Source organism: Odocoileus virginianus, chromosome 15 (genome assembly GCF_023699985.2).
Source record: "Odocoileus virginianus isolate 20LAN1187 ecotype Illinois chromosome 15, Ovbor_1.2, whole genome shotgun sequence".
Lineage (NCBI taxonomy): Eukaryota > Metazoa > Chordata > Mammalia > Artiodactyla > Cervidae > Odocoileus > Odocoileus virginianus.
Genome location: NC_069688.1, coordinates 18,801,737 through 18,827,989, shown reverse-complemented (window position 1 = coordinate 18,827,989; position 26,253 = coordinate 18,801,737). Strand labels below are relative to the sequence as shown.

Here is a 26,253-nt window from a genome sequence, read left to right as displayed (position 1 = left end):
GGAGGAGTGTGTCCATCAACTAGAATATATTGTACTCTAAAAGATTGTTTTACCTGTTCTTACTAAAAATAAAGCATAACCAACATAGGTAACCACTGACAACTATTAGATTCATGGGGAAAATTATACACACAAATACACACACAGTGTTTTGTATCTATGTGCAGATAGTTTTATTTTATATGTATATAAAATATACACACATACATATATGTTTAATTCAGGTGAAACTAGTTAATAAGAGCCTTCTAAATATTCATATAATATGGATACTGGTTTAAAAAGTAGAATTTTCAGTGACATTTTTATAACTTCAGGAATATTTGGTAATGTTTTTAACTATATTTTGTGAAAAATAATGATCAAATATTTAAAATAAACACTACATACAGTAAAACAGCCAAATGCCTTTATATCCCACATTAAATTTTGGATGTGCCTCCCGGTCCCTGAATGATGTTTGCAAACACCCAGAGTAAAGAGAAACATGTTTAATTCTCTCAGGGACACCCTGGTACCCACAGCAGAAGCATAAGGGAGGACTCAACCTTGCTAATTCAGTGCCTTTCTGTTCACCTTGAGAACTTGGGCTCAGTCCATCCCCTACTCCCTGCCCTTCACCTGAACACAAAAATGAAGTTAAAAAAAGCAAGCTTCATCATCTACTCAGGTCCACCAAGTTGGAGGAAGAGAAACTTCTACCGATTTAAGCACAAGACAAACCTGCATAACAGATAGCAAAGCATGCAATTCTGCATCTAAGTATAAATTGTTAGTGTGAGAACAAATATGAAACAATCCATTTCCTCCACAGGGATCGCTGATTCCTCATACCTACACTGTTTGTGGATGTTGTGGCCTTAAGCCTCTTTAGTCCCTGATGTTTCACGAGCATAGACTTTAATCTACCATTTTTACCACTGTGCTGCCAGAGCACATGCCCAGTAACCTGAGTTAGAGTTTTTCTCTTAAAATGTGTGAATACAAAAAATATTAAAAGAATAGGTCTTCTTTCTCAGCAGTCACCTTGTCTGATCTATGAACTCCAGTGAAAACCAATCTGAATAATCTTCATTTAAGGTACCCAGAGAGAATGGAGTGTGCTTCTATGTATTCTTCACGTATTTTCATGCAAGAAGTTCTGTCTTTCAAACAAGTCTATTTAATGAGTAAATCCATGTTTGTGCAATTGCTAATCAAATCTCTCTTCAACAGCGAAGCATTTTTCCAGTCCAGGGAAATTTCCCCCCCGGCTGCCGAGTGCAGGCGCCCACACACAGAGCCCAGGGCGTGCCAGCTCCTACGGCTCCGGCCAGCGCAGTGAAGACACCCACATCGCAGCAGCTGCGGCCATCCTGAACCTGTCCACCCGCTGCCGGGAAGCTGCCGACATCCTCGCCAACAGACAGCAGGGTCTGCACGCCAAGGTAGGCAGGCCAAGAGCCCGGAGGGGGGCCAGTGGCTCGCCGTGAGGATAGGCTGCCTCCGCAATCCTGGCCATGCTTACCACCCCCGTGGCCTGGCCCCCTTTGTCTTGAGAAGGGGCGAGCCTGGTGGGTTCAGGGAGACCACGGCTCATTTGCAGGTTGTGCATGGAAGCTGGGTGGGAGGGTGTGGAGACTGGGCTGGGGAGCCCAGTGGATTCCAAACCTCTTTTTGTGTTGGGGTCCTGGCCACAGCGGCATGAACACAGACAGCACTAGAATCTGTCTGAACAGTGGAAACTGTTCGCTGTCTGAGAATCAAAGATGGTAGGATGTGTTTAATGAAACCGCCACTTGTAAAACATGGCAAAATTCATGACATCTCATTACTGTGTGTGGAACCATCATAGAGCATAAAATGGTCTGAGATGCTCTAGTTTTCTCGAAGGACATCATAAAACCTTTGCCCATTAAGTCAACAAAAGAAGGATCAAGGGCTCTTGAGAGCTCAGGGCCCAAATTCAAATCCAGAACCAAATTCTAGGAAGTTTCTGGAGATCCCCATCTTTCTGGAGCTCACAAAATTAATCACCTTCCTCTAATAACCTCTCCTTTCCAACTAACAAGGAGAAGTAAACATCTGTGTTTAGGAGGTCTTGATGAAAATAATAACCAAAGAGGGCCCAAATTCAAATCGAGAACCAAATTCTAGGAAGAGCTCACAAAATTAATCACCTTTCTCTAATAACCTCTCCTCTCCAACTAACAAGGAGAAGTAGACATTTGTGTTTAGGATGTCTTGATGAAAATAATAACCAAAGAGGGAGTCGTGATGCTCCAGAGTAACAGTGACCCTCAGATGGGGGTGCCAGAACTGGCTGCAGACAGCTAGAGCCAGTAACTTCTGTCTACATGGAAGGCTGTTAAAAGAAATTGTTTTCCTACCTAGCTGGCAGAAGCTAGCTGAGAGAGTGTGCCCAGGCTGGTTTGGAGAAGAGTGAAAGTGTTAGGCACTCAGTCGTGTCCAACTCTTTGCAACCCCATGGACTGTAGCCTGCCAGGCTCCTCTGTCCATGGGATTCTCCAGGCAAGACTACTGGAGTGGGTAGCCATTCTTTCTCCAGGGAATCTTCTAGACCTAGGGATCAAACCTGGGTCTCCCGCATTGCGGGCAGATTCTTTACTGTCTGAGCCACCAGAGAAGGGGTGATTAGAGAAGAGAGTTCCCCTTGCGCTGGGTGGAAGATGCCCCAGTTAAACTCTAACCCAAACTCAGTGAGCACAGGCATTCACTCCCCTTTCCCTTTAAGTTCAGCCTGTCCTGGTGCAGTCAGCTGCTCACCTGTGCGCGTGCCAGGCCTTCAGGAGAGCAGGGCGCACAGTGGCATGGTGCATTTGACAGAAGAATCAGAATTAGCTTCTGGACAGGTCTGAGCCAAGTAAACCCCAGGAAGAGTTGGTGGCCAAAAACCACTCAAAAACCGTTCTAAACAAATGAGTTCCTTAAACAAAGGAAAACACATTGTCTCAAAAATATAAAGAAAACTCCAATGTCCCCAGAAATCACAGTCAGAGATTATTTACATAAATGAATGATTTTGGGTCCTTTAGAATGTAACTTTGGTTATTCTTAAATTCATTTTTAAAAACCTGAATACTTTTCTCCTTTTTAAAGGGATATTCTAATGTGAAGCTCATTGGAGTGATACTAAACTGTCTTCTTTCCTACTTGCTTTATTGTCAGTTTAGGCTGTCCTGTAAGAATAAAGGGGCTTCCCTGGTAACTCAGTGGTAAAAAATCCACCTGTAATACATGAGACGTGGGTTTGATCCCTAGGTCAGGAAGATATCCTGGAGGAGGGCATAGCAACCCACTCCAGTATTCTTGCCTGTAGAATCCCATGGACAGAAGAGCCTGGTGGGCTACATTCCATGGGGTCTTAAAGAGTCAGACACGACTGCAGCAACTGAGCACACACGCACACATAAGCAAAGTGCCAGCATTATAATGGCTATCGCTACTTAAATTTGCTTGAGTGAATGGTTGTAGGGTGAAGGCTTTCCCTCGATATGGATAGATACCGCTTGGTTCCTTCAAATTTCTGCCTTTTACCTTTGTATTCTCCACATTCTGTCAATCACTGAAGCCAAGCAGTGAATCCAACAAAGATGACAGGAACCCCCCAAATGTCCGAGCCCCAAAACTGTCAACCACACCTTAACTGTAGGAGCCCAACCACGGATGAGACCGTAAGAGTGGAAGGGGCAGAAAGTGCGGCAGTCGGTTTTCAGAGCATCTGTGATGCTGGCCGTTTTCAAAACCTTTTTCCCGTGAAAACTGTCTCATTGGACTTTGTGGGTGATAAACAGGATCAGTGTGGCCCCCTACACTGTCACCTTGTGTCACCCTCCTCCAGGCCTGCATTTGTACACCACTGTAATGATTTGCAGAATTCTCTCCTGGTTGGATTCTATTTTCTGACCTTAAAAGAGAACCTCATACATTCCTGAAACCACAAAAAGTAATTATTGTAGCAAAAAAAAAAAAGAGAGAGAGAGAGAGAGAAAGCCAAAGTAATTAACCCTGAAATACGGGCTCTGATCCAGCAGTGCCCTGGGCCGGCCGTTTCTGTTGTCCGCAACGCCCTCTGCTCCGTGCCCTTTGTTTCATGTGGGATTAAGTGTAAACAGTCTCGCTCTGCACTGAACACTAGCCTGGTTCTCTCTCCACCAGGATGCGGGACTTCCTCCACGGTGGGTGTTTGGTGCGTTTGTTTTCGCTGATCAGAATCCAGAGACCTCTTGAGTTCCTAGTTCAGAAAGAAGGATATAGAAATACGTGGCTTTTCCCCATTCTTGACTTCTAGAGCTGAGCATAGAAGCACTGTTGATGGACTAGAGAGAATCTGGCAGGAGGATCCAGCTGCCCCAGCTGGAAAGCCTGTAGGTGCTGGGCTGCCCAACGGAGCAGAGTCCCTCAGAGACCCTGCCTTCGAGGAGCTTACAGTCAGAGAAGGATGAAAAAAGTGGTCACCAGAGGTGGAGAGCAAGGTCTTCAGAGGGGCCTTTCCTGAGGTCCAGGGGAGGTGTGGGTGACCCTGTAGGGAATTTGACCAGAACTTTGATAAAGGATTCATTTTCTTGTGCCTCCATCCGGTCCTTTCCTTCCCCCAGTGAGCTTCTCAGAAGTTGTTTAAAGAGCCCAAGAGGAGAACAAGTTATGAATCTTGCATGTGGGCATGACGTTGTTAAAATCAAGCCAAAGGACCCTGACCTTGAGACTGCCTTCATGCCCACTCATCAGGGATAATACAAATTCTTTCAAGCTATGTGCAAAGTCATAACTCACCCCAGGTTTGGCAGGATAACTGAATTCGTGATATGCAAAATCCCTACTCTTATGGAAGATAAGAGGGCAGAGGCAAACCTCAGGGAGGCAAGAGAACCTCTTCCAAAAACAATGAAGAACGTTATGAATATTCTGAAGTGTCCTCCTTCCCGAGTTTCTCAGCCTGACTGTCTTCCTACCCCACACGCCTCCTTCACACCCACCCCCTTCACACCCGCGCAGCCCTGGGTGGAGGTGCCAGGGCAAACGCTGTCAGTCGCTGCCCAAGCTCACATCCACTGCATCCTAAAAGTAGATCTTAGAAAGAATTGCTTCTGTTAAAATTCAATCCAACACTTACACAGCATGTCCACACTGCCTAAATCACCTGTGGGTGTTTTAAGTATCTCTTTGAGAAATCAAGTCAGAGAAAAATTAGTAATAGCAATACTGAGTGGAGATCATTGTGGTTACGGACACTTGTTTGAAGAAATGAGCCACAGTGTGATACTAGAACTGTCCTTGGTCCTGAGATTTGCAGCCTGTTCTTCAGTTCCATGTGGAATTCTTGTGAGTTTGCACAACATAGATGGACCACAGCTTCAGACATTTCCCCTTGAGTCTGGAGATGGTGCTCCTGAGATGAGCACAGGACTGGGGAGAACCAGGCAGCAGGAGGAGTGAGCAGTGGGGGTTTGCAGAGTCCGCTCCATCCTCCTTCCTCCCCACCTTCCTCCTCCTCCTCCCTCGTCAGCAGAGGTAGGAACAGGCACACAGTCTATCTTTATCCCAATCGCTGCCGCTTGCCAAGTGTTCTGTTGTTTGTTTTGGTGTTTTCCCCACCTGTTTAGACAAAGTGGCATATGCACAGTGTGCCTTAAAAGAAAACAAAAAATTGACACTTGCTTGAAATGTTTAAAGTTCAAAGTCTGTTTTGTGCTTGAACAAGGCCGAGAAACAACACGCTATCACATCGCCACTCCTGCTGCCTTCTCTCAGAAATAGCCCGGTGGCTCTGGGGGTGGTTAGAATCCAAAATCAGCCTTTTCCAGTAACTTTAATGTGAAGTCAGATGCTGCTGCACAATGTGAGTGAGCTGCTCTGAGGGACTGTAGTCAGGATCTCAGGGAACCAGTGACGTGTGTGGGGAAACCACCTCTTTGCTTCCATGTAGAACAGCATAGGGAGGTCTCTTAGAGTCCAAAAACCCAATCAAATTATGATTATTAGCAATTGTGTAGTTTACTGAATGCCTACTATGTGCCATGCACTGTAAATGAGCCCTCTGCCCATAATGTGCTGTGTGCTTAGTCATTCAGTCATGTCTGACTCTGTGCAACCCCATAGATTGTAGCCTGCCAGGCTCCTCTGTCCATGGGATTCTCGAGGCAAGAATACTGGAGTGAGTTGCCGTGCCTTTCTCCAAGGGATCTTCCCAACCCAGGGATTGAACCCAGGTCTCTCGCATTGCAGGCGGATTCTTTACCATCTGAGCCACCAGGGAAGTCCAAGTATACTTGAATGACATTTCATTTTGCAAGTGAAGAAAGTAGTGCAGAGATATTAAATAATTGCCCCTAAATGGCACAGCTACGACTATTAGAGATAAAGCTTGAATTCATGCCTAACTTTTGATCTCCTTAATGAATTTGTTATTCCCTGGTGTACAAACTACTGGTCTACCAAGAGTTTTCACTATGACTTCAAGTGTCAGACAAAGATTTAGCGGAAAAGATTTTAAATTTAGCTTCCCTGGTGGCTCAGGTAGTAAAGGATCTGCCTGCAATGCAGGAGACCTGGGTTCAATCCCTGGGTTGGGAAGATCCCCTGCAGAAAGGAATGGCAACCCACTCCGGTGCTCTTGCCTGAACAATTCCATGGGCAGAGGCACCTGGTGAGCTACAGTCCATGAGGTTATAGAGATTCAGGCATGACTGAGCGACTAACACAACAACACTTTAATTTTATACCTTCTGTCAGTCACTTACTTCTCTTCTGAATTTCATCACAGGATTTCTATTAGTATAACTCACAAGTCATACTCTTAATAGTATTAATACTAATGTTCAATTGCTATTTAGTAAGAATAAGATGTTTTCAGTTCATTTATTTTATTCATTTATTCATTTAATTTTGGGGGTTATGTGTGATCTTAGTTCGCCGACCAGGGATCAAACCCATACCCCCTGTAGAAGAAGCACAGAGTCTTAACCACTGGACCACCAGGGAAGTCCCCATTTGTTTATTGTTAGTACCTCGCCTACCTTTTTTTGAGGGTAGGCAAGAAGATTTTATTTTTTTATATTAATTAGATTTTTAATTTATTTTTATTTTATATTATAGCTGATTTGCAGTGTTGTATTAGTTTATGGTATACAGCAAAGTGATCCAATTGTACGTGCACATATATCCATTCTTTTTCAGGTTCTTTTCCCATATAGATTATTACAGATTATTGAGTAGAGTGCCTTGTGCTATAAATAACTTGGGGTTAACATACACACTCTTGTCCTCTGAAACATGTTTTCAAAGTAGGCAGGGCATTGTTAACAAGGACTTTCTGTATAGTACAGTGAACTGTATTCAATACCCTGCCTACTGTGAAAACATGTTTCAGAGGACTTTCAATATGAAGAAGATGTTTCCCCAGACAAACCCCCTGAATCAAGAACAGAAGAGCCTTAGTGGAGAGATGGAGCAGAAACCCATCTGCAGACCCCCTCCCCTTGCTCTTGTCTTAGTCCTGTCACAAAACAAGGAGGTGGTTCAACCTCTCCTTATTAACAACGGAAAATATGCCAAATAAGGAAAACAAGGGTATCTTATTGTATCGATGCCTTGGGAGTTGATGCTTTTCATAATCAGAACATTTAAAGTAAAATTGCAGTTTTGTTTTTTATTTACTTTGTCACCATCTTTGAATGTAAGATGATTTTTTTTATTATTGAAACAATATAATATTATCATTTTCCTGGGAAATAGTCAAGGAAAAGAGCCCTTAGCCTATGCTCACAAGAATTTCTGTGTTTTCCCTTTTGTTCTTCTTCAGAAAATGATTTTCTTCCCATTTTCCCTAGTTGTAAGTGTAACCAGAATTCTAGGTTGTCTCCTATTTTCAGTGACATAAGTCTTTTCCCTGTTGAGACGAATTCCTTGAAATTATCATTTTACTGATCACATAATGTGCCAGTTAATAGGTGCAGTGTAATATTGTCCCTCTGTTGGCAGACATCTGAGTCACTACTGATTTTATAGTACAGATAAGGCTTATAATAGATAATCACCTCAACTTTCAGCTGAATAATAATTTATAATTATATAATTTATACATAAATTATATAAACTAAAATAATAATTTGTAGTCTTTTTCACTAAAAACGTCCTATATGCATCAAATAAGCTTTTTGAAGGCAGCGGCACTAGATTTTTCCATTTTCTTTTGCCCTAAATATACTGGCTTGAAAATGTTATGTGCTTTCTCCATCCTTTTGAAAATCAACACATCACAGGGAATATCTCTAACTCAGAAGTGGATGAATTACATGGTCACTGATGTTGCTCCCAAGTTCGAGAGTATATGAGCAGTGTTAGACCAGGCTCAAAAAGCTTAAAATTCAAATGATTAAAATAAGATCTAAACAGCCCTTTGAGAAATGAGCATCTTAGGAGTCGGGCTGGGGGTCCCTGTCTGGGTAGGGCTGGCCTCTCCCCTCCGATGGCCTCTCCCACCACCCCCCTCCTCATTGCCCTGCCATGTGGAGTTTCAGGCACAGAGAGAAATGATGTCTATTGATACTGCTCTGAATGAAATCCATGCAGTAAACGTGTGATCCACCCATCCATGGGCAGAAAGGGGCCCTTCTCTGGTGCTGTGTGTAATTGTCGAGTGCATCTGTGAGCTCACTTAAAGCCCATCTGTACCCGCATGGCCGCCTGCTACCCCCCTTCCCCTTCCCCAGCACAGTCAGGTGCTCGGAGCAGCCGGCTGGGGCACGGGGCACAGAAAACCACCTCGTTCAAACATTAGGAATGATCTTTTTTTTTTCAATCAGCCCATGATTACTCAAGATGTATAACCACCACAACTCTGAGAATCTCTGTTTTTTTTTTCTCATTTACTCATTGGAAGTTTTTTTTTTTTTTTTTCCTTGTAAAAACTAAAATATATATTGGTGTTGTCTTGGAATAGTTGGGTTTTTTTTTTTTTTTTCAGCAAGCTCGAATCTGCACTATTTATGGGTTTTGCACTATAAAACGCTGCAGCCCAGTCACGTGGCTCCTTTTTCCTAAGCCATCTGTCACAGAGGTCTGGAATTTTATGTGAATGTTGGTTGTGCAGTCTTAACCCAAGTTTTTTATTTTTTTATGAAAAAAATGTCAGCGACTACAATATTTAGCATTTTACTTTACATTGGCCATTAAAGTTGATTGCTATAGCTCTGTTTCATTGCTATAGTTACATATCAGCATTGAAGCCAAAAGTTGTTTTGATGTGCTTGTGGCAGACTGCATTGTATCATGGAGAGAGTGTGCAGCACAGATATGGTTAATATCTTGGATTTTTGTAACTAAGGTTTATTAATGCTGGTATAAAAATGTATTTGATATTATACAGATGGCATAAGATGTGGTGGTTACTAAGTTATTATCCTGGATAAGCTCTACTGTGAAATTCAGGGCTTAAAACTATCACAGGAGATTAAACTATTTACTAAAAAGGACAGAAAGATAGGACGAAAGCATCTTAGTACAAATACATTAGAAGTGTATTTACCTCCCACAGATATCGTAAAGCATCTTTACTTGAGAGACTGAGAACAAAAACTTTGCAGGTAAAACAAGCAGGCAGAAGAGGTGCTTTTATTTTTTAATTCAGCAACAGTACAGTGGGTCTCATCTCAGTGGGAATGTTGGGGAAGGGGTAAGGGCAGAGTGTAACTGGGGGGTTAAAATGAACCCCTGCGAAGTAACTGTTAGGGATCTTAGGAACATATTCAGGGAAGTCTCCTGCTTTTCCAGCCAAAAGGAACAGAGAGGCATTGTCTAGAAGTTAACTGTGAATTGACGGATGGCAGTGAGAACACCGGGAAGGTATTCCTTTGACCCACTTATGAGGGTAACAAGCTCACTCTCCGAGCATCCTGGGAGCTACTGTCTGGCAGCGTTCGTGGTTCAGGACCGCGCACACCATCCTCGGGCACGTGACTTGTGGAAGGGCCAGGATGCATGGGGACCTTGTTGGCACTTGAGCCTTAAAAACAAAACGAAGCTTAGCCAAGGTCTCCCGAGGAGAAATGTCGTGAGGCAGAATTAAAGTCTCATACTGAGTATCTGGAAAATAATCACCTTTATTCTGGAGTTTTCAACGTAGAACTTAACCTCCTACCCCCACCCTGATGATGCTGCCAGCTGCATCCTCATGGCCCCGAGGGGGAAACTAGGCGTGCACTGCCCACCTCCCCCCAACCCGCCCCCCACGAGTTAACCAAGCTTTTCTGGTTCAAGTCACCCAGGATAAAATGTCACTGTCACAGTAATCTAATATGGTTCTAATATTTCCCAATAAAAATTCTCTCCCAGCTGGTTGTTTTTTGCATGTTTTTCATGTTGGGAGGATGATAGCGTGTCTCTTTATTAACTCCAGTGTTAATGCTTTAAAGGATGAATTGGGAGTGGTAATTCTGCAAACTAGAAAGGAAGATTTAAAGCTAAACTTAAAAAAAAAAAAGATAAAATAGGTTTAGCCAGTACATTTAGTATTTGGACCATCTTACTTATATTTAGGCTTACATTGCTTAAACCCAGAAACACAAAACTCCCTAATGGGGCTGCTCTGAAAAGTCTGCCTAAGAATTGAACATTAACCAAAGCGAATCAGAAAGCGAGATTTAAAATCAGATATACTTCCATAAAAGCTTGCATTTAAAATGATCCCTTAAAAGCCCCACATGGCCAGGCTACCACTGCAAACTGCTTACATGGTTTTTTTGTTTCCTGTTATATACAGGGGGCCGAGATAGAAGTGGATGAGAATGGCACATTGGACTTAAGCATGAAAAAAGCTCGCATCCTGGACAAAGCCGCACCCCTAACTTCCACTAACCCTTCTGTTCCAACCGCTTCCTCTTCCCCGTTCAAAACCAGCAGCCTTCTGGTCAATGCCGCCTTCTACCAGGCCCTGTGTGACCACGAGGGCTGGGACGCGCCCATCAACTATAGCAAAGCCCACGGGAAGACGGAGGAGGAGAAAGAGGTACTGTTCCAGTGTCGATCAATAAGTTGGAGACAGAACGTGACAGTGGGGTCCACTTATTCCTCCTGCACCATTTCTCACCATCCTATTTAGATAATACATAATTCTGTAGCTGGTTTTCGATTTTTGGTAAAGCGATGATTTTAAATTTCAGGAGGTATTTACAAATGAATTCAACATTTCCCACCCCTTGCGTAAAACGAGATGTCACTAGAGCCTGTCATATCACTGTTAAGGGTTGGGTTGTGTGAGCTAAGAGGTGGTGTCATCTATCCTGGGGACGCAGCAGCCTGTGAGCCATGAGCCCACACATCTCTGCACCAGAGGCTGGAACACAAGAGCAAATCTGGTACAAGGATGCTTCTTGTCAAATTCCCTTCTGTGGTTTCACGGAGGGGTGGTGTGGGCATCCCTACATGCAGAGCTGTAGTCCAGGGACTGATCCTGGCTGTCAAATGTCCCAGCCATGGCAACGGGCTGGGTTATCCCTGGAGGTGGCATCACCCAGAAGCCAGATGTTGTGTAGGAAGCCATCAGCTTCCTCTCGTGGCTGGAGCCCCCAGGTGGGTCTGATGAGCCCTGACTCAGTGTCCTTCCAAAGAGTTCATGGCCACACCCTCCACTGGTTAGACTCTGGGTCACTGCACATTGACCCCAGCCTTCCTGCAAGTGATTCTGTCTGTCCTAGGGAAGTGCTTGGTGCTTGCCAGCTGACACATTTGAAGAACTGAAGTAGGCATTTGGAAGTAAGCATCATCCCCCCTTTTCAGATTTTTGAAGCTCAGAGACTTTGAAGGGAGGCTAATTTGATTTTAGCATACAGTTTATCTTTTATTGAAGTATAGTTGGTTTGCAATATCATATAAATTTCAAGAGTACAACACAGTGCTTCAGATACATATACATATACATATACATGTACATATATGTGGGCTTCCCTGGTGGCTCAAATGGTAAAGAATTTGGGCTCAAATGGTAAAGAATTTACCTGCAATGCAGGAGACCAGGGTTCTATCCCTGGGTTGGGAAGATCCCCTGGAGGAGGAAATGGCAACTCACTCCAGTGTTCTTGCTTGGGAAATCCCATGGAGAGAGGAGCCTGGAGGGTTACAGTCCATGGGGTCACAAAGAGTCGGACACTACTGAGCGACTAACACTACTCACTCTACATATGTGTGTGTGTGTGTGTGTGTGTGTGTATTCTTTTTCAGATTCTTTTCTCTTACAGATTATTACATAATACTGAGTATAGTTCCCTGTGTGACTTTAGCATCTTCCTTAACGTCTCTGGGCATGAGTCACTGTCAATGGCAGTAATCACAAGATTGGGGTGTTTTTCTGTTCCCCTCTGTCCTTCCCTCCTCCCTACCCCTCCTGCACTTTCACTGGCATCCCCATGTCCAGTAAGCCTGGCCCCGAGGATGTAGGACGCCTGTCTGGTAGGAGGACCAACCTGTGGCCAAGCTCCTGGATCAGTGAGCAGCTGAGCAGGCGTGCAGAGTAGCTGGGGGTGGGGGCTGGAGGAGCCTCCGGGACCCAAGGCAGGTCTGCGTCTCCGTCACCACCAGCCACACCTTCCCAGGAGGGCAGGAGTCTCCCACTGTAGCAGCTTCTGGTTAGATTCTGCCATGCGGGGCTTAGTCACTGTTCTTCTGCTTGGCTTTAAAAGTTAACCCAAGTATTTAGGGATAGTTAGACCTAATCTATCATAACACTACTTTAGAAAAACTTTTTTAAATCATACACATTCAACTTTAATATAAAACAGACCCTGTAAACTGTAAGAAGCTGGTTTGCCTCAGGTGGTGATTGAGAATTGGTGAACATATGTCTCTGTCCTCCTCCGCATTCCCTGATCGGTCCAGCTCGTGCAAAGTCCCCAAAGTTACACCTCGTTTATGTCGTTGCTGTATAACCCAGAAATGTGTCTACATTCACATTTGCCATCATTCCACACTGGGGTCCGAGGTGGAGGTGAGGTGGTGGGAGTGGATCCTCTGGAAGCGTAGACCGGATGAGAGCAAGGATGGTGATTCTCCTGAGTCAGGGACACCCCCAGTCCAGGAGACCCCCTATTGCCAACCAGTCCCTTGCCTAAACCACTCCCAATGGAGGGCACCTAATCCCAGGTATGAGACCTGGAGGTGGGGTCCAGTCAAAAATGTGTGGCACGGAGGACGGTCCCTTACAGAGTGACCGTTAGTGCATCCCTGTTCCTGAGCGAGTCCACTGGGGTGAAACCTCCTCACATTGGAGAGGCTTGGTGCCATGTGCTGGGAGCTTGGACCTTCTCTTCCTCACCCTTGCAACCCCACTGTATACTGGCCATGGTCAGTGTTCACCACAAGTCTCCTTTCTGCTTGCACCTAGTCAGACGTCCAGTCCAGTCCCCATCAGTAACAAAGCAAAGGGGGTTCTTGCTCCCTTTCAGGGTCTTTATGTCATTTGACATAGGTTCTGATGGCTCAGTGGCAAAGAATCTGCCTGCCAATGCAAGAGATGCAGGTTTGATCCCTGGGTCAGGAAGATCCCCTGGAGCAGGAAATGGTGACCCTCTCCAGTATTCGTTCCTGGAAAATCCCTGGAAATGGACAAAGAGGAGCCTGGCAGGCTACAGCCCATGGGGTTTCAAGAGTTGGACATGACTTAGCTGTAAACCACCACCATAATTTCTGTAGCAATGTCTGCAGGGTACCCCTTATATTCTGGGTACACTCCTGCCACTTGAGGGTCAAGTAGGTACCTTGGGGACCTCCCTGGCTGTGTATACATCTTATCACTCAGCAGAAAGTGAAGTCTCATGACAAATATTCTCTCTTTAGAAATATGTGAGGAGTCATCTGGGCAGCTTTGTGGATTCAGCTGGGGTCTGTTCCTATCTAATGCTGATGGAGCTGATGTCCCAGCACAGTCATGGGGAAGATGGATCATTTCGATTAGATGTCTGCTCTTTTCAGAGTGGCTTACTTCCTTCAGGTCTGCTAGTGCAGACTCACTGCTACAATTTGCAACCTAAGTATCTGACATCTGGGCTTCCCAGGTAGAGCTAGTGGCAAAGAACCCACCTGCCAATGCAGGAGACATAAGAGACATGGGTGCAATCCCTGGGTTGGGATGATCCCGTGGAGAAGGAAATGCAACCCACTCCAGTATTCTTGCCTGGAGAATCCCATGGACAGAGGAGCCTGGCCAGCTACAGTCTCTGGGGTTGCAAAGAGTCAGACATGACTGAAGGGACTTCGCACACAGCACACATCTGACATCTGGGATTGACAAGCTACTGGAAGTTCGATGTTACAACAAGAATACAGATGGCTTTGGAGATGCTGAGTTCCTGGAGTCCTAGAGCTTGCGCTAGGTTTGAGTTGACAAGGTAGATTTTAAGCTCAGTGTCTATTGTCAGGGTCTGAGTGTGGGTGGTTCACTGTTGGGCACTGAGTTGTCCCTGCGGGACACACACAAAAGTGCTTCTGAATCCCTGTAAGCCCTGGGGTGGTTCCTTACCCCGGCTCTTTGTTCCTGCGTCCGTGCCAAGGTGCTTTATGAACAGAGAGTATTTTTCACATTCTGTCCTGAATCCCAGAATGAGCAATGCGATGCTCTATAGTTATTATTTTGTAGAAGTCGATGGTATTCAGTGTCCTCGTGGCGAAGGTAGCAGAGGGTGGCCACACTGAGTCAGAATGAGGGTTATGGCTCTTTCTGTACAGTGTCTCATTCCCCTGACTAATCTGAAGAGCAGGATTATTACCAAAGTTTCTAGAGAAGGAAATTGAAGCCAGATGGAGTGAACTTGCTGTTCTTTGGTCATATAGAAATTAAGTAATGGACCTGGCATTCCCTGAAATGAAGAAAAGGAAGTAAATGGAGAAAAGGAGAAGAAAATAATACACACAAAAATTGGAAAATGTTGAGAAAAAAGCAGGAAGGAAAGAAAAAAGAGAATAATGATGAGATAGTGCCCGGCCGGGTGTGTGGCAGAGGCCACAGTGGTTCTGGTGCTTCTCAGGCCGGCAGGACCAGAGTTCTGAGCCGGGTGCAGAACATGGCCAGTGACCACGCACACCAGGGATGGATGGTCCTGACTGTGGTCCCCCGGAGCTCTGCCAAGGTGCTGCTCAGGGTCCCAGGGTGCAGTGGGAACCTGGGCTGCTCTCAACCCCCACACCCCTACAACCCACACACCCACATCCACACACTCCACACACCCCTACACCCCATACCCCATACACTCCACACCCCTGCAACCACACCCCACACACTCCACACCCCCTCACACACCCTCACACCCCACACCCACACAGTCCCATCCCCCACATACCCCCACACACCCCTACACCCCACACACTCCACATACACTCCACACCCCCTCACACAACCTCACACCCCACACCCACATAGTCCCATACCCCACATAGCCCCTCACACCCCACACATCCCTACACCCTACACCCCACACCCCATACACTCCACACACCCACACCCCACACACTCCATACACTCTCACACACCCCACACACCCCACACCCCACACACCCCTTACACCCCATATCCCACACACTCCACACACTCCCCACACCCCACACCTCATACACTTCACACACCCTCACCCCACACACCCCTTACCCCCACACCCCACCTCCACACCCCACACACCCCTTACACCCCATATCCCACACACTCCACACTCCCCACACCCCACACCTCATACACTTCACACACCCTCACCCCACACACCCCTTACACCCCACACACCCCTTACACCCCACACTCCCCGCACCCCACATGCCCTCATGCCCCACAGCCTCCTGCACCCCACACACCCCACACTCCCCACACGCTCACATCACACACCACACACCCCCTACACCCCACACCCCCCATATGTCCCACACCCCCCACCCCACACAACACTCATGCCTGTACCCATGACCAGAAACTGGGCGATTATTTCTAATTCATTGTTATCTTGTTCATATGCACAACAGTTGCTTAATTTTGGTGGTAATTTTCAGAAAATATTGTCTGTCTCTCTCAGTGAAATAGCCTGTCCAGATGCCCCCTAAAAAAAAAATCCTGAATCTGGAAAAAACTCAAACTATCTCGAAAGGAAAGTGCTGAGAAATAACTAGAGCTGTCAGTTTTGTTCAACTGTCAGTTCTCCAAAGACTTCAGATGTTAAAAGTGCCAGATGCTATTATCTGTTATTCATGCTCTCATTATGTTCTGGTTTTTACTAAAATCAATATAAACTCTTATTTGTACATTAAAGGAATTTCATCGCACCCATGCACTCTCTAAACACACACATATATGTATGCCACATTTTCTCTTATGTATCTCCAATATAAATTATTATTTTCAAAAGGATACTATAAATTTTGAAAAAAAAATCTGACAAATGATGTTGACATATTTTTTGTGGTATGCAGTTTAGGAGTTTATGATATACAATGCTTCTGTAACAAAATTAAACATTCTTATAATGAGGGTCACCTGTATTATAATACATATGCTCTCTGCAAGTTTCTCGAGGTAGAATGCTGAGCCAAAGGAAAAAAAAAAGGAGGAAGGGAGAGACAATTATTTCATGATGCCATTGCATACCCAAGTCCATAATTTTTTAAGGAAGTTGCAAAATATTTCAAAGGTCATATCCAATAAAATTATTCTGTTGAAACAGCACTACATTTTACTGTGCTAAGTTAAATACCATATATTCTGCTAGAATTAATTTTGAATGTATTTGAGTCAAGTAAGTTAAGCTTTCATAGCTGATTATTTCTTTCAAAATCTTATTCCCTTGTCTTCTACAATGTGCAGATTCAACAAACAACAGCTGATAACCTTTATATGTTCATCTGTAAATGTATATGCCTTCTCAGAGATACTTTGCTCATTTCTATCACAAAGAAAATAATAAAATAGCTCTTTTCTGCTTTATGCCATTTTTGTGAAAAATCTAGCATCTGAACAGGAAAACAAAGTCTGTTCTTTGTCTTCCTTGTGAAGTCAGGATCAGTACTAAACTGAAAAGAAGGCCATGAAAATTAGTAATGATCCAACATTGCTTTTGGATCAGTTAATAGCAATTCCATCCAGTGAGTAAAAGCATTACAAAATATCAACTTAGCAGAAGAGGTCATTGGATATACATGTGTATCCACTTTCAAAAGGCCCAGACGTTTTGTGAATTATAGTGGAAAACACTACCCATGCTGAATCCAGGCACCTCCAAATGAAATGGATAATAGTGTATCTGGGGGGCTTCCTTGGTGGCTCAGTGGTAAAGAATCCACCTGCCAATGCAGGAGATACGGATTCGATCCCTGGTCCAGAATGATCCCATGTATCTCGGAACAACTAAGCTCATGCGACACAGCTCCTGAGCCTGCGCTCTGGAGCCCAGGAGCTGCAACGGCTGAAGCGCCCGTGCTCCGAGAGCCTGTGCTCCACAAGCTTCTGTCCACGAGAGGAGTCACTGCAATGAAAAGTCCATGAACCACAACTAGAGAGCAGCCCCTGCTCGTCACAGCTAGAGGAAAGCCTAGGCAGTAATGAAGACCCAGCACAGCAAATAAATAACAAACACTATTTTTTAAAAAATAGTGTATCCAGTTTAAGGTCTTATAATTAGGAATTGCTTTGCTCTAGTTACATTGTGAAATGTGAAAAGGATAAGCATCATTCACTTGTTTTCTGTAGATTTCACAGAAGCAGCATTAAAATAACCCTTCTTCTTGTACCTTAATAGACACTGATCATCAAGCACCCGTTTCTCTTTGTTTTTTAGTGGTATATGATTTTTCTGCTACTAGTTTCAAACATTTATCAATAATTTAAAATGGAATACTCAGTATTAAAAATAATATGAAAAAAGAAATTAGACCAAACCAGGTTTTACTAATTTGCTCTGAAGATCCTGTTCCTTTGAGGTCATTCACACATTTTTTCACCACTGTGTGGTCTTGTGTAAAATAATCGATTGAACTGTTATCCAAGTAATTAATGAAGTAAATTACATTTGTCTTTATAACTGAGATCAAGGCTTAGAATTTTTCTTAGGTTGGGAAAATCCACGGATTTTCTTTTTCCATTGATTTTGAGTGTAAACTCAGAATGATTAAAATTGTATTTATCCTTGCAATGTCATGTCCATGTGATTTAAATGAGATTTGCCTTCAGTAACTCAAAATTGTTTTCTCATCTTAAATGGATCAATACTTTTGAGATTTAGGAGACAGTTTTTTTAAAAAATAGTAGTTAACCTGATTTTAATATTAAATCCAGAAAGTATTACATTTACTCAATATAAGCTTAATGATAAAAGTAAACTAATTATGTGTTTGAGTGAAACCATCATTAGTTGTCTGACAATAATATATCAGATGGTAAATAAGTGATGTGAAAGGATCAATGAGATTTCCTTATGAAATCAGGATCAGTACTAAGCTTAAAAGGAGACCATGAAAATTAATGATAATCCAACAAGACAGTCCACCCAGAGAGTAAAAACATGAGGAAAAAAATCAACTTAGCAAAAGAGGTAGTTTAAGGAAAACAGGAAGTGACTGATGTGAGACTAAAAACAGGTGTCCAGAAAAATCGAGCTAAAAGCTGCCGAGACATTGTGGACTCAGCCACTATGCATTTAAGCAAATAGTTTAAATCTTATCTGCATATCAGGAAGGACATTCTAATCAGCTAAATTTACTTCTTCATTCTCTATTTAAAATTTTGTGTGATTCATTTTTTGCAGAATTAAATTTGTTTTACCAGTGACTACTGAGTACATGGCAGCCCACTCCAGTGTTCTTGCCTGGAGAATCCCAAGGACAGAGGAGCCTGGTGGGCTACAGTATGTGGGGTCACAAAGAGTCAGACATGACTGAAGCGACTTAGCATACGTGCACGCTATGTACATAAAGAACTATTTCCATGTTCTCTAGGAAATGTTTATTATACTGTAAAGCTTGAAATATATTGAAGTTAAAATGTTAAGATATTAACTTATTTACATGGCTCAAGAAATTCCTCTGTAGTTTTATCTGCCAACATGTGAACTTTTTAAAATTGTGCCTGTGAGTTATAATTTCTAACTCTTTACCAAGGATAAAGGTCCATGGCAGTCCGGGTGTACCCTTATTGTCTTATTTATTTTCTGTACAAATCCAGTGAGGGATGTCATCTAAGTCTTTAAGCCAAAGCTCAGGTTTGACCCCGATGACTTCAAATACAATTGTTTTTCCAGAGTTTCCTAATACCTTGTGTATTTTTTATTTCCAGAAAGACCCAGTGAGCTCTCTAGAAAATTTAGAGGAAAAGAAGTTCTCCGGAGAGGCCTCTATACCAAGCCCTAAACCCAAGCTCCACACCAGAGATCTCAAGAAAGAACTCATCACGTGAGTGACCTATGGTTCTAGAATGGAGACTACTGATTGAAGCCTTAAGTAATAACACCTTGGCTTATGGAGCTGATTTGGCACTGTTTTAGGGCAATTTTGACTGACCGATAGTTAAATATTCTGTGTGTATCTAGACCTCTACTCAAAACTAAGAAGATTATGGAAGAAGGTGCATGCCTTGATCTTGTGCTAAGGGAATTAAAAGTCAAACTGAAAAACAAAATATGCAAAACAATTAGAAATGTTTATGTTCTGATCAGAGATCTTAACCTGACATTCCCTGACCTCAGAGGAGCCAAGTTAGGGCTAGAGATAGTCTGCATGAGTGTTAATCACTCAGCTGTGTCTGACATTTTATGACCCCAAGGACTGTAGCCCACCAGGCTCCTCTGTCCATGGAATTCTCCAGGCCAGAATACTGGAGTGGGTTGCCATTCCTGTCTTCAGGGGGTCTTCCCAACTTAGGGATCAAACCTAGGTTCTCCGCATTGCAGGCAGATTCTTTACCATCCGAGCCACCAGGGAAGCCCAGAAACTTTTAAAACTTCATGCAGAATGTTATTTGGGAAGGGAGTTCATGGTTTTTGTTACCTTCTCAAGGAGTTCTGTGACTCAGGACAGTTGAAAGACCCAGGCAGGTAGTACTGGTCAAGCTGCAGTGGGTTCTCCATCAGGAAGGGTTTCTTGGACCAGAAGGCCCTACACCGAGCCCCAGCACCAGAAGGCCTGGAGAGAGACAGAGACAGAGTCAGGAGGCGGGGGCAGGACAAGGGCCCTGAGAAGATGGCCTGGTTGCAAGTTTTCCATGAACAGACCATAGGATATTTGAGCAGAAACATGAGCTCGTGCTGGGCTATTTGGGAAAGAGCAGTGCGCCGAGTTCTTCTGAGGTCGTATGCACATGGGGGACCGTCTGGGCTCAGAAAGGTCATCTAAAACATTAACTAGAGATGCAGACGTGAGATGTGGCCTGGGAGACGGTGCCTCTGGGGAAGACATATAGAAGGAAGGGGACAGAGTGCTCATCTCAGAATTCGAGAGCATGCATCCTGCTGGGACCTGAGAGGGTCAGAGATGCCCACAAAGAATACAGATCTGGGGACAAGGAGGAAAGTGATGGTCATGGGAGCTGAGAGCTCAGAAAATTCCCACCTGGGCCCTTGGTGGTTTCAAATGCCACAGGAAATTCAACGAAGTCAAAGCAGAAAAGGAAGAACGCCCAAGCATCCGGTTCCCTTACAAGAATAATGTTTCCTGATGCCTGAGCGTCACTGAGCACGGTACCCTCTGGGAGGTGACCTGGGCAGCCATGTATTTACATCCTCGTGGCCTGCTAGTCAAGTTTCTAAAATTTTTGTATGGATTTTGTTTCTGCATATTATCTCAAAGATCCTCAAAAAGGACCAATGTTTATCCTTTAAAGGCAGATTTTGGAAATTTCCAGAGTCATTTCAAACTAAATGTAGTGTGAAAAACTGATGATTAACCTGCATCACCATGTTGGACAGAAAAATGAAGTGCGATTATTTTGTCACGGGCTCTTCTCATTGGTGCAAAAAGGGCTCCGAAAATATGGTGAATGATTTTCGGAATGTAGTCATGAATTCCTAGGAAATGAACTCCTTAGAGGCCTTGTGGTTTTCCTGTTGTTTCAGGACAGGTGAGCACTGGGGTGGGTACCACGCATTCCCACACACGGGTTCTGTAAACAACTCACCCAGTCCTTATTATGCTTTATGTTTCTAACCAGTAAATGTACCTTAATTGCTTACTAGAAACTGGCTAGAACAGATTTTTCAATGCTGTGGGATCAACATAAATTCATTTAGATTTTGAGTGCCACTTACTGAGGGAACTAGCTGGTTTCCTTTCTCTAAACTGGCGCTTTCCTTTGCAAATCTTCCCAGAACGTATCACCCAACTGGTACATGTTACTGTGTAAGGTTTCTCATTGAAGATCTGTTAATTAACCCAGCCATCAGAGCCCAACGCATCAATTTTTCCTACTATGTCACTCCTTCAGCCTTTGCTTTATTGCTTGACCTCTTTAAAGCACAAAGCTTAAACAAAATAATTAGCCACTATTTAAACGCATGCTTTATCATTATACTTCCTAAATGCACGCTTTATCATTATACTTTCTAAGTAATTTATCACTGTCTGGTTTAAAAATCATTGGCACTTCTTTGCCTCTCCTGGCAGTATTAATAAGGATGATTAAAAAATAGAAATAAAATGTAAAGTGAAACAAAATAAACGCAATGCTGTTTTGGCACACCAGGTGGCGATGTATTTCCAAAGTGGGAATTCCCAGGCCGTTATAAGCCATCCCTCACGCTCTGAATATTCCAGCTGCATAATGATCAGAAAAGACTGTTTCTCTGTTGAGCGGGCGAATGGCACTTGTGGGATAACTCAGCTCAGATGTGAATTGTTGTTCTCTTTTTTTGTTTGCATATATTTGTAGTTTTGAATTTTCCTTCCTTTCCTTAGAACATCATTCTGTCTAAGAAGGTGGTGGGCAGAGAGCTGGCTGGTTTAGCTCAGATCAAGCTCTGAAAATTAGGCCTCTCCCGAGAGGTGGAGGAGTTCTACCCTTATAGTGTCTTTAGAATACCTGAGAACTATTGGAAAGTAGCTTACAGGAAAAATATACTGAGAAGGTGACATTTCAGAAATCTTGAATGTCATAAGACTATCCCCAGGTACCCCTCTAGAGGGACAGAGTCTGATTCCACACATGGGTAAACCTCTCCATAAGGCAGGGTGCCTAGAACATCAGTAGCTGATGCTTCCTCTGATTATTGGCACCGTCATAAAATCACTGAGTGGGTGGGGGTCAATCTGCTCACCCCAGCAACATTTTAGCAGTGTCAGAGAAAAATAAATGGCTGAGAAACCAAGGTATACCTGTTAACTATGGGAGTAAACCTGTTCGGAATAACTATCCTCCTTCATTATTTTTAAACCACACATAAGATACACAGAATGTGACCAGCTTCTCAGATGAATGAAGTGCCTGGGACAGACTCTGGGCAGGTGCGTGGGAGACACTACTGCTTAGGTTGTTGATTCGTGAGTGTCTTCAGTGGGTTCAAACCTTAGGATAAAACTGATCACAGCTTTGTTAACTAAACTTCTTACCTATTTCCATACTATCAGCAGCTTTCCCATCAGAAATGTCAATTTACGTGTCAGCCATAGGTCGTATTTTCAAAGATCTTTTTCAGGTGATTTCTAATATGTTTATGAAGCTACAACGTTATCTTTCTCTTTAAAAATTTACAAAACTTTCTGAAATCTGTGATGTAGTTGGTACCAGTATTCCTAAGAGCTGCTATCATGATAAAGCATGGGTTTATAATAATTATTTTTTAACTCTTATTTTCAAAGAACTAGAACAGCATTGACTGTTGACTCTCACCCATCACCAGAACACACATTTTAGCATCACTTTCTGGCATCATTCTGAATCAGAGAACTGATACAAGGCTGGAAGCTCATAATTCAGGACCATAAGTTTCTTCTTGGGCTTTCCAGGTGGCTCAGTGGTAAAGAACCCACCTACCAATGCAGGAAACACAGGTTTGATGCCTGGGTTGGGAAGATCCCCTGGAGGAGGAAATGGCAACTCACTCCAGTATTCTTGCCTGGAGAATTCCATGGACAGAGGAGTCTGGTGGTCTACAGTCCATGGGGTTGCAGAGTCAAACATGACTGAGCAGCTCAGCCCATACAAGTTTCTTCTTAGCGAATCTCCAGGTCCTTATATAGCTACATCCTTAGTTCTTTAGTTAGTTTAGCTTCTGCACATCTCACATGTGTTAACTGATATTAAAAGAGAAGCTACCACATTCATGACCAGCCAGGCAGAGCCAGTGCCCCCATGAATGCACCTAATCCTGATTCTGTGTTTTTATTGACCCAGCTGTCCGACACCAGGATGCGATGGGAGTGGTCACGTCACAGGCAACTACGCATCTCACCGCAGGTAGCTCACCGCCTGCTGGGTCAGGCTCCATCATCCCGTCCTCTTCAAGGACTTGTCCTCACCCCTTCTAGAAAGACATTCTCCATCAGAAATTGGAGGCTGAGTTAGTTGGTTGTTTGGTTCATTTTGTTTTTCAGAAATAAAGCTAACCTAAATCTTTAGTCTTTCTACTTATGTTGTAAAGAAATTAGACTTTTGTGATCAAAAATGACTTCCTGATCCTGTGGTGCAGGCTACAACCCAGAAGTTAGGGTTCACCTCAGGCTGTGGTCCCATTTAGCTTTACATGAAACCTAGGTAGGACAGCAGTGACTGGGCTGACCCTTGACGCTGTGGGGACTTCCTCCCCGGGGCAGGCGGCTGGTGCAGGATTAAAGAGACAGCGGAGCAGACAGTGGGAGCTCGGCCCTTCCACCCTCCTGCATCACTGTGTGGCTCGCTGTCCCTCTGGCTGTGGCTTTAACCCTGAGCACCGTCCCTCTGGATTCAGACAGAAGGTTCTCCGGGTCGGTCATCACCAGTGCCTGGGTATCCCTAGGTAAAGCCCCTGGCTTGATAAACAGCAAACCACATTCTACGAGAAGTAGTCCAAGTGTCCAAAGCCTGATCCAGCTAGAGCAGGAAACCTGGGTTCAGACCTGCTTCTTTCTCCCAGACCCCTGTCCATGGGTTGAACATGGGTTTGTTCACAAGATGAGGCTGCCCCCGGGTTGGGCCTACATGTGGCAGCGTATCTCTGTTTTTGCCTCTCTCCTCCCTCTTCAGTGTTTCTGGATGTCCCCTGGCGGATAAGACACTGAAATCCCTCATGGCAGCCAACTCTCAGGAGCTCAAGTAAGTGTAGACCCAACCTCCGCACCTATGTCTGGCCAGGGTGGTCCTAACTAGGGGCAGATGGCACCTCAGTAAATCACAACCATGTACCCTCTCACCAAAAGTCTGCAACTAAAACCAAGCCCCTGAAATTTAGTTTAGTTCATTTACTGGCCTGTAAATGTACTGGCCTTAGAAATGTACTGGCCTTGAGCAAAAGATGAGAACTTTGCATGATGCTGACTGGCGCCCAGTGGTAAGTTGTGGGTCAAATCTCAGGTTATTGCAAAATAAGGTTTAAAAAGAAGAGTGCAGGATAACAACAGATACAGTTTCTCCCAAGCACTGGGCAGTGGTTACATATCAGCATTTCCATTTTAAAAATGGATTCTTAGCCAAAACCACTCATATTTAAGCAAAAAGAGCCCCCCAAATCAGCTCATCCTGCTTTTGAATACCTGGCTCCGTGCTGTATGGTGGGACCCACCCCCACCACGCCCATGGGGCCCCAGCTCTGCTTTCATTTTTCCAGGTGTCCTACCCCAGGCTGCGACGGTTCAGGGCACGTGACCGGAAACTATGCCTCCCACCGCAGGTAGGACAGACCCCTGCCCCCTGAGGTGGAGATCAGCGGGGCGGCAGCATGCCTTGAGATCACACGCTTCTCTCTTGCTCTTTGTTGGGTCCCTGTTTCAGCCTATCCGGCTGCCCTCGGGCCAGGAAAGGTGGTGTCAAGGTGACTCCTACGAAGGAAGAAAAGGAAGACCCTGAACTCAAGTAAGCGACCCGGCTTCAGTGCAGAAGCCTTGTGAGGGTCAGTGGGCAGGACTTGGGATCCAGCTTGGGAGGTGACTGGGGACCCAGCATCATGAGCATCACAAGCGCTGGAACAGCACAGACAGAGTGGTCAGGGGCTGGAGGAAACTTCCCCTTCCCCCCCTCTGCTCTCTCGGTTCTCGGATGCTGCAGAAGGAGTGGTGGGTTTATTTTCTCAGTTTGTTTCAAAAGGAAGCCTCCTGGGGATGTGTCCTGGTGTCATCAACGTGGCTGCGCCTCCCCTGGAACTTCCACTCTGCCTTAGACACAATTGTGTCTAAACTGAATTCCCTCCTCTGAGAAATATGCCTCAAGCCTTGGGTGACGGGCTTCCCAGGTAGCCCTAGTGGTAAAGAACCCACCTGCCAATGCAAAAGAGATGTGAGTTTCATCCCTGGGTCAGAAAGATTCCCTGCAGGAGAACATGGCAATGCACTCCAGGATTCTCACCTGAGAATCCCATGGGCAGAGGAGCCTGGTGGGCTACAGTCTGTAGTGTTGCAAAGAGTGGACACAACTGAAGAGACTAACACTTTTGCACTTTCACTTGGGTGATGGATGCATAGACAAGTGTGGAAATGTACCAATATTGGCTCTACAGAACATGAAACCCTTAGACGTTTGGAAGCCAAATCTCCCGTTTTTTGAGCCATGGGCTCTGTGATGCAGGAGAGGCTGTTAACATTTAGACCCTCAGTCTTTGTCTGGACTGATGTTGAAGCTGAAACTCCGATACTTTGGCCACCTCATGCAAAGAGTTGACTCATTGGAAAAGACCCTAATGCTGGAAAGGATTGGGGGCAGGAGGAGAAGGGGACAACAGAGGATGAGATGGTTGGATGACATCACTGAGTCAATGGACATGGGTTTGGGTAGACTCCGGGAGTTGGTGATGGACAGGGAGGCCTGGTGTGCTGCGGTTCATGGGGTGGCAAAGAGTAGGACACAACTGAGCAACTGAACTGAACTGAACTTTGTCTGGAGGCAATGTAACCAGTAACCAGGTGCTTCCCTGGTTGTTTCTGAAGTTGAGAGTATGGCCACAAACTAGCCTCCACTCCCTGTAAACTGGGTGGCAGGTTCCCTGAGCTCTTGAAATCTCATTCTCCCCACCTATAACATGGGATGGGCTTCCCAGGTGGCGCTAGTGGTAAAGAACCTACCTGCTAATGCAGGAGACATTAAGAGATGTGGGTGTTTTCCTGGGTTTGGGAAAATCCCCT

At 44.5% G+C, this 26,253-nt stretch overlaps 1 protein-coding gene across 5 annotated transcripts in view; it reads left to right on the top strand.

Moving 5' to 3' along the window:
* The window catches only part of ST18 (ST18 C2H2C-type zinc finger transcription factor), a 90,262-nt gene that overhangs the window by 51,143 nt on the left and 12,866 nt on the right, over positions 1-26,253 (top strand). For all 5 annotated transcript variants that reach the window (XR_011491448.1, XM_070477100.1, XM_070477099.1 and 2 more), the window contains exons 10-16: positions 1,216-1,427; positions 10,760-11,005; positions 19,292-19,407; positions 23,339-23,401; positions 24,167-24,235; positions 24,747-24,809; positions 24,911-24,991. Coding sequence is in view for 4 of the 5 variants with exons in the window: in XM_070477100.1 (XP_070333201.1) it covers positions 1,216-1,427; positions 10,760-11,005; positions 19,292-19,407; positions 23,339-23,401; positions 24,167-24,235; positions 24,747-24,809; positions 24,911-24,991 (850 nt within the window). In the remaining variant the exon portion in view is untranslated. The remainder of the gene's footprint in view (positions 1-1,215; positions 1,428-10,759; positions 11,006-19,291; positions 19,408-23,338; positions 23,402-24,166; positions 24,236-24,746; positions 24,810-24,910; positions 24,992-26,253) is intronic.